Source organism: Malus sylvestris, chromosome 8 (assembly GCF_916048215.2).
Source record: "Malus sylvestris chromosome 8, drMalSylv7.2, whole genome shotgun sequence".
Classification (NCBI taxonomy): domain Eukaryota; kingdom Viridiplantae; phylum Streptophyta; class Magnoliopsida; order Rosales; family Rosaceae; genus Malus; species Malus sylvestris.
Genome location: NC_062267.1, coordinates 25,905,416 through 25,913,339, shown reverse-complemented (window position 1 = coordinate 25,913,339; position 7,924 = coordinate 25,905,416). Strand labels below are relative to the sequence as shown.

Sequence of the window (7,924 nt, the reverse complement as noted above, 5' to 3'; positions counted from 1 at the left end):
TTTCGCCAAATTATGAATTACAATACACATTCATCACAAATGACTTTTAATTACAAGAATTGACAGTATTACAGATATCTCATAATTTCGATACAAAGCCGAACAGCCACTTACGAACATGTGGTGGTAGACATATAGACAACTCCCACAGAAAAATCATGTTACGGTGTCTTTCACCAGTGAATGAATTGGAAGATCCCCCAGCCGGGACCAACACAAATTGTCTATCGAGTTGAAGATTACACCAGAAGGAACACGAAAATGACAATGTGAGGATGTTTTCCCCTTATTCGAGTTTGAGGAAGTCGATGTGTCGTGGAAGAAATTTGACATTGTAGCTTTACTTCTGGGTTTGTTCCACCTTAGCTCGAATTTTCTGTTCCAATACGGATATTTCTGTCTCGAGGCTGAACATTCTGTTAAGAGCGTGCATGTTCTCAAGGGTCTCACTCAGAGTTCGACTATCACTCCCATCGCATCTTAAGTGCTGCATCGGACCATGAAGGAGCTTGTTCACAATTCCTCGGCTAAGATCATCTACGGCTTTTCTTGTTTTCTTTGATATGTCGTCGCCCATTTTTGATAAGCATTTGTCGAGCTCTGCAGCTCTGATTCTTTCAGCATAAGCTCTTAATTTCTTGATGGTAGGTACTGTCTCCAAAGAATCCCTCCAAGCTTCAAATTGTTTTGACTCTTCAGTGATAATTTCCTGAGCTTCCATTGCTTTCCGCAGACGATCCTCTTTGTTAGCAGCCACAACCTCCTTAAGGTCATCAACATTGTAAAGTCGAGCACCATCAACATCTGCAACACATGAACTCACGTTCCGGGGGACGGAAATATCAACAAAAAGCCTCAAACCGCCAGTCTCTGGACCTACAGCAGGAAGGTCCTTCACATCTTCTTTGAAAAATAATGGGGTTTCAGATGCGGTGCTAGTAAAAACCACATCGGCCTCTGCTGCACAGTTAAGCATTTCTGTAAGAGGCTTGTAAATGATCTCAATACCGTGCAGCTCCTCGCGGATGGATGCCACTCTCTCCTCAGTCCTATTCACAACAACCATCTTTGTGCAACCTTTTGCTACCAAGTGTTTGATCACAAGCTTTCCCATTTTGCCGGCACCAATCACCAACATTCTTGCAGTAGCATGTGACGATGCAGGAAGCTTCATCAAGGCAAGTTCAACAGCAGCAGAGCTTACAGAAACTGCCCCAGCAGCAATGTTAGTTTCAGTTCTAACCCGCTTTCCCACAGTGATTGCGTGCTTGAACAGTCCACTGATGTTTCTACCAAAGCCAACAACTCCTTGGCCGACTTTAACAACTTGTTTCACCTGGGCAAGAATTTGACCTTCTCCAAGGACAAGAGAGTCGAGACCTGCTGATACTTCAAAGAGATGCTGAGTGGCGTCATTATTATAGAGTAAAAACCGGTGCTGGCATAGCTCGGAAACAGGTACTCCACTTGTCTGCAAACAAAAGAAAATAGTGTCAGGTAATGTTTTAGAGCAAGAAATGAACATGGTAAATTCAGGATACTCTACTAATAATCAGGAGAAAGGAAACACCGTATAGGCTCAAACTATAACCCACAAAGGAATTGAGCGTAATTTTTCGTTCAAAGAAAGAAATTAAAAATAAATAAATAAACCATTTTCTCCAATGTCAAATAAGATGATTGATTAATCCATGTCACAAAACATATGCCAAAAACAACATAAAGAAAGGAAAAGTACCTTTGACATCCACTCGGTAACTTCTTTGACACCACGATGCTGAGATAGAGCTACAACATATATCTCCATTCGGTTGCAAGTGCTAAGAACAGCAGCTTCTTCTATGTGATTTAAGCCACACAGCTCCCCTATGGCTCGAGGCCATTCTGCTTCTGGAATGGCTAGTTTTTCACGCATTTCAACCGGTGTTGTGTGAATACTAAGTCCGATGACCACAATGCTGCTTCTTTCCTTGGTGTACCCTGAGAAGAACAATTGTGGAACTTTAGTCAGACAACATTACAAAAACTAAAAAGGGTACGCCAAACACATACTTTTATAAAGTATGCAAACAACCTTGAATCATGAACACAATCAAACCGAACATTATCCTAATAAACACAATCAAACAACGGTAATCAAAAGCATTTGAATCGTAGAACCGCGACGATTAAAAACAAAGAAAGAGGTGGGGGGAAGTGAGAAACTTTCTATGACGCAAAATTCTAAACCCAAACAATCTCCTAATTTAAGCACATATATATGGGGAAAAAACCCCATAAAAAATACACCAAAACCCATCATGAATTAACTTATTTAGAACAAACCCATTCACAAAACCAACAATTGCAAGCAGAAAATTCAATTCCAATACAAACCCATTAGAGAATTCACACAATAAAGTTCATAAATTCAAAAGAAAAAAATCGCATTAATGGGAAAAAAGACACGTACTGTCAGAAGCAGAGGTCTTGAGCTGCTCAAGAGCGGAGACATTGGAAGCGACAGACTGAACCACCGCGGTAGAAGCATCAGAAGAAGCGGCCACTTCGCACCGCACTCCTCTCTGAATTTGGAGCCTTCTAGTCCTAATGGGCCTCACAGAACCCACCAAAGAAGAACCGGTAGAAGCCCTGGACGACGTCGTCGCAGCCGACGACGAAGACAATGACAGCAAAGCCTCCAACTTTGCTCCGGCGAAACTGGTCGACATCGCCATTGACCCAAACCAGACGGCGTTTCCAACGCTCAAAAAATACGAGAAGAGTGAAAGATTGGAAAAGTGTGTATAGGGATTGGGATTGGAGCAGTGGAAGGAAGGAATGCTGGGCGTTTGATTTGGATTTTGGGATTCGAGAGGGGAGGAGGAAGAGGAGTGGGGGTGGGTTTAGACTTTGGTGGGTATACAAAAGAATTGACCCTCTCACTCTCTCTCTCTCTCTCTCCTTCTCTGCGTGGGAGTTGGGGGAGTTGGAGAGGAGTGGGGGTGGGTTTAATACTTTGGTGGGTATACAAAAGAATTGACCCTCACACACTCTCTCTCTCTCTCTCTCCTTGTGTGTGTGGGAGATTGGGAGTTTGGACTTTTGGTGTGTTTGGGATCGCTTTGCATTCTGATTGGTGGAATGGAACGCACGTTTTATCCACACTCCCCTTCAACCTTGTGTGGACCCCATCTATTCATCTATTCCGCTTTTTGTTGATAAGATTTCGGCCAAAAATGAAAGATAATACTTACATTTTGTAGATTAACTACAATATATTTCTTATAATCATCATCTCTACAGTCAAATAATTCTTATATTAAATACATAAATTCCTGTTACTTAGCACTTTTGTAAGTTAGAGGTCTTAAATTTGATTCTCGTCGAAAGCGAATTTGAATCATATTATTTCTAACTCATTATCGGGTTTAGCCCATTTCTCCATCCTCTTAATAAATAATATAGTTTGTTATATTAAAAAAAAAATTACATACAACTCTTCGTTTCAAAAAAACAAAAATACAAACAACTCCAACAAAATGAAGACTTAGTGCCACTAGCTATATTTGATCTCATTAACCACCTAGCTTTAATTCAATGTTATAATATAATTTTTACTAGTGTTATGGTTTAGTAGTATTTAATACATTATTATCTGAAGAGATATAATTTATGTGATTATACATGTTTAGTACAATTAGCATCTGACCGTCTAGATAATATTTAGATATGTACTTATTCCAAAGGGTACAATGGCGACAAGCTCACTGCTGACAACAATTAAAACCAAAGGGCGTATCAAACTAAAGATGTTATATTGATTCTTTCGAACTGACTTGATGCCTTTTTCCGAAAACATTATGTGGAAATAATTTTACCACTTATATTAATCTTACTTGGCTCCATGCCATCCGTTGGATTACACGTTACACTCATCAGCACAACGGAATCCAACCGCCAGGAACTCAGAAAGAAGCTAGCTAGGACCCACAGCAGCAGGCTGCAACTGAGAGGGATAAGGTTGGAGGAGGTGGGGTGTGAAGTTATGTGAAAGAGATTGCTTTCTGAGATTTCAGGCCTCTGTTTGCCACAACTTTGGTTTCAAATTAAGTCCTACGTGGACAATAAACACGCTCATACTTTTGGATATCCAACTTTGTGGTTTTCATAATTTAACCACTATCTATGTACAGTGTGACTCTATACGGTTACTACACAATTATTGTGAAGAAACGGTAGAAATCTGTCACAATGATAATAGACGCAACAGATCAGGCATCAGATGCGCATATAGAGTCACGGTTAAAATAGCGAGGCTACATCACACCATCATCCAGACAACAAAACCACAACAACTCGTCGAAGCGACACGACACATTTATAACTCGATGTAGTAGTTGAGCTTTTTATCACTAAATCACATCATCCTCTTAGCGAGACACATTATGAGCCATCTTTGATAAGGATAAATGAAAGACATTGGAATATTGTCCTCAAATTTTTCACATTAACTAAGAAATTAATATATGCATAAAGAGAGAAAAAGGGCATACTAAGAAATTAGTATAAAATTTGACCTTTATGTTAGATAGATACCACATAATAAAAGAAAGAAAAAAAGCAATGATCATTTGTTTTTGCGTGAACAATAATTCAGAATGAATACTTTAAATGTGTGCAAGTTACTTCAAATCGATGATCACGAGTGATCGAATGTACCATTCCATTGTAGAATATTGATCAACATGCTAGAAATCAAAGGACAAATCTAATAAAAAATCAGCAGTGCAGTTTTTTTTGTTACCAAAACCAAGCATATACCATGTTTAGAAGTACTTTGGAGCAATATAATTTGAAGTATATTATTCCAAAGCATCACTCAAACACATCAAATATCCGACAGTCTTGCCGTAATGTTTATGTCAGACTAATGAAGAATTAATTTGTGCTTGAATTCATCTTCAATCTAGTTTTGTACATGATATTGGGTGCATTCCAAGATAACCCTACAACTTGGTGCCAACAATTTGGGTTTTGTATTCATTTTTTAACTACAACTGATTTCAAGAAACAAGGAAGTTCAAGAATCGAGATCCTCTTCGGATCTTGCAGTCCATAGCGACAGACCGAGCAATCTGAATCATTCATTGCAAATCATATGACTCTCATTAGTTCATTTCATTAGTCACCTTACAAAACCTAGGGTGTGGATCTCTCTCATTTTCTTGAATGGTTCAAATTACGCAATAATCGCTCCGAATTGCGGGATCCGGTGGGTTTAAGTGCAAAAGGCTACGTTTTCCCACCAATAAGGACATTGTTTTTGGTGTAAAGTTAACTTGAAAAACTCTGCATTATCTTCACAGTGAATACAAAGATTGCTAGAAAACAATAACCTACAACTTTAGAGCTGTAAATTATATATTTGAATGGAAATGATATGGCACAAGTACTAATCAAGTAGTACAGGCCACTTGTGTTTAAACTGTGACCAAGACAAAGAAAAATTGAAAGATTTTTTCTGTCACGTGATATGTATTGTCCAATTAAATATATCATGTGTTACAAATGTTTGAATATCAATGAAAAAAATTTTGCACAGTAGAATTTCGTTGTACGATAAATTAAAAAACTCGTCGCAAAAGTTTATCATCGTCTACAATATTGTGTTTCATTATAGGAAAATTTGAATTAGGTCCAATTTTATAGGCCTACTTTTGAAATAGGTCTAATTTTTAATGACTTTTGACTTTTGAAATAGGTCCAATTTTTAGTTACTTCGGACCTATATCAAAAGACCCATTTCATTATTGATGTGTCTGAATTAATCAAATGTACTGTCCAGAGATGCAAATTGGTGCAAAACGAATTTCCCAAGGCAATATTGGGTTAGAAATGTTACTTAATACAAACGGCCCAAGTAAATTAGAATACAGGTGTAGAGAATTCTATTGGGTTGTAAACAAAATTTGTTTAATTTCTGTCATTAAGGCATTTCCACAATGGTTCACGTGAGTGTGATATCTATACTAGGAATCAGGTATCCTGATTTTAATTTTTAACACTACTGCTACACTAATATGAGTTCGATATATTAATACCACACTCATGAGTTCAACAAATTAGTATCACACTTAAATTTTTCAGCACATTGTAGAAGTTCAATTTATATATAGTTCAATATACGGTACCACACTCACTTTTTTCGCCAAGGCCTAAGACCGTTCTAACTACAGTGGACTCCACACTTATGCATACACAACATAAGAATAGATAGCTAGACCCTCAGGCTGGCCCAACTGACAATGGGCTCGTGCAAGGCTGTCCATCACTCATGTACGATACTACTAATATCAAATTAAAAGTGCGCGTCATGCTTGACATGACCGGCCAATGATTATGTTGTTCGAACCCAGATCCTTTCCGGATCTAAAAAAAATGAGCTTAAGGATCAAATGATTCGGGCTGTTGAATTTTGATCTAACGGCTACAAACAAGGAGCCCTTTAAAAGTTATAATAATTGTAGTTGTTTGATCAAATTTCAATAGCCCCGATCATGTGATTCTTATGCTCGGTTTTTTGGGATTCGAAGAGGATCTGGGTTCATGTTGTTCTACGCCAACTTTGAAAGAAATGAACATGGACATGCTCGTGTTGTACTTTTAGGGTGTGTTTGTTTGGATTTACTAGCCTTCACTGGATTGGACCGTGTTTGGTAGTCACAGGGACTAGTTTAAGCGTGACCAAACGGGATTCGCCCACACATATATACACCCACACATATATGTATGTATATGTTTTTGCTATGATAACTTGACAACTGTGTCCTATTTCTGATGGGTAAGTGGGTCGACGAACGGGACGGCTGAAAAAACATTGCCCAGATGAAGATTGAAGACGATGGAACAAATTGTCAAATTCCGGTTTCGTCAATTTTGGAGGGGAGAGAGAGGATAAAATGGTGGTGTTCTACTGGATTTGATCTTTTATTATTATTTTTTTTTTTAGTTTTTAGTGTTTCTTTTTTAAAGCAAGTGTGGATTAAAAAGTGAATTAAAAATGAAAAAAAAAATATGACTTGAGTTCCAAAATATTTTAGTCTATAGTTTAGTCAGGTACTGCAATAAATATTTCACTATTCTTATTATGTTTAGTCCAACCAAGTCAGTCCAACTTAGTCCTTTACACCAATCCAGTTTGAGATAACGTGGTGTAACAAACACACCCTTATGCTCTGTTTAGTGGGCTAGATCAGACAAGTTGTGATCAATTAAAATAGATTTAAGTCCAGTCTGTTGTTTGTTGTGTCTAAATATGAGATACATAGGACTGGACAAGATGTGTTATGAATCAACTACAAAATGGATTATCTAGCATATCCAGATATCCTTATACATGGTACAAGTTATGTCTTAGAAGTTCTTGTCAATCCAACCTTATTCCTATAGCATAATCCCTTCCAACCCACTGAGCCCTTAGTCTACACAAAATGGTGTTGATCAAAAGTAAAACCGACTATGTATCAATCAAAAATCAACAACATCGTCGCTCAATTTACGACGACAAATCAATAAAATTTTAGGATAAATTACATAAAACTACCTCAACTATTGGGTCATTAACAGTTTCATTCCTCATTTTTAAAAAGTTTCAATGTCATACCTTCCGTCAGTTGTTTATCAATTCCTCTGTTAAATGCTGACGTGGCTTGGGGCGGGACCCACTTTCTATTAAAAATTTATTAAAATAATAATTTACCATTAAAAAATTATATATAAAAAAAACCTAGATCCTGTCTTCCCCAATGTCACGCCACAACCCGCGAATAAAGATTATTCACGAGCTAGGGTGTGAGTCATATCTTAGCTATATAAATAAATTCTACAACCAAGATATGGTGGAAAATAAAATTAAAGGGTAAAAGACTGTTTACTACCCTCA

The 7,924-nt window shown here is 37.6% G+C and overlaps 1 protein-coding gene across 1 annotated transcript; it reads right to left on the bottom strand.

The window, feature by feature from the left end:
• LOC126632408 (glutamyl-tRNA reductase 1, chloroplastic-like) lies at nucleotides 1-3,056 on the bottom strand. The gene is made up of 3 exons (XM_050302816.1): nucleotides 2,453-3,056; nucleotides 1,739-1,980; nucleotides 1-1,471 (listed from the first exon to the last, which is right to left on the bottom strand). The coding sequence occupies exons 1-3, from the start codon at nucleotides 2,715-2,717 to the stop codon at nucleotides 341-343; spliced, it is 1,638 nt and encodes a 545-aa protein (XP_050158773.1). The 5' UTR covers nucleotides 2,718-3,056; the 3' UTR covers nucleotides 1-340.
• Between the last annotated feature and the right edge of the window lie 4,868 nt (nucleotides 3,057-7,924).

Bases quoted from the DNA above. Each gene is read 5' to 3' on its own strand.
- LOC126632408 (XM_050302816.1), bottom strand. From the start codon at position 2,717: ATGGCGATGTCGACCAGTTTCGCCGGAGCAAAGTTGGAGGCTTTGCTG. The intron at 1,981-2,452 runs GTACGTGTCTTT...TGTTCTTCTCAG, and splicing joins CAAGACCTCTGCTTCTGACA to GGTACACCAAGGAAAGAAGC. The intron at 1,472-1,738 runs GTACTTTTCCTT...TTTTGTTTGCAG, and splicing joins TTACCGAGTGGATGTCAAAG to ACAAGTGGAGTACCTGTTTC.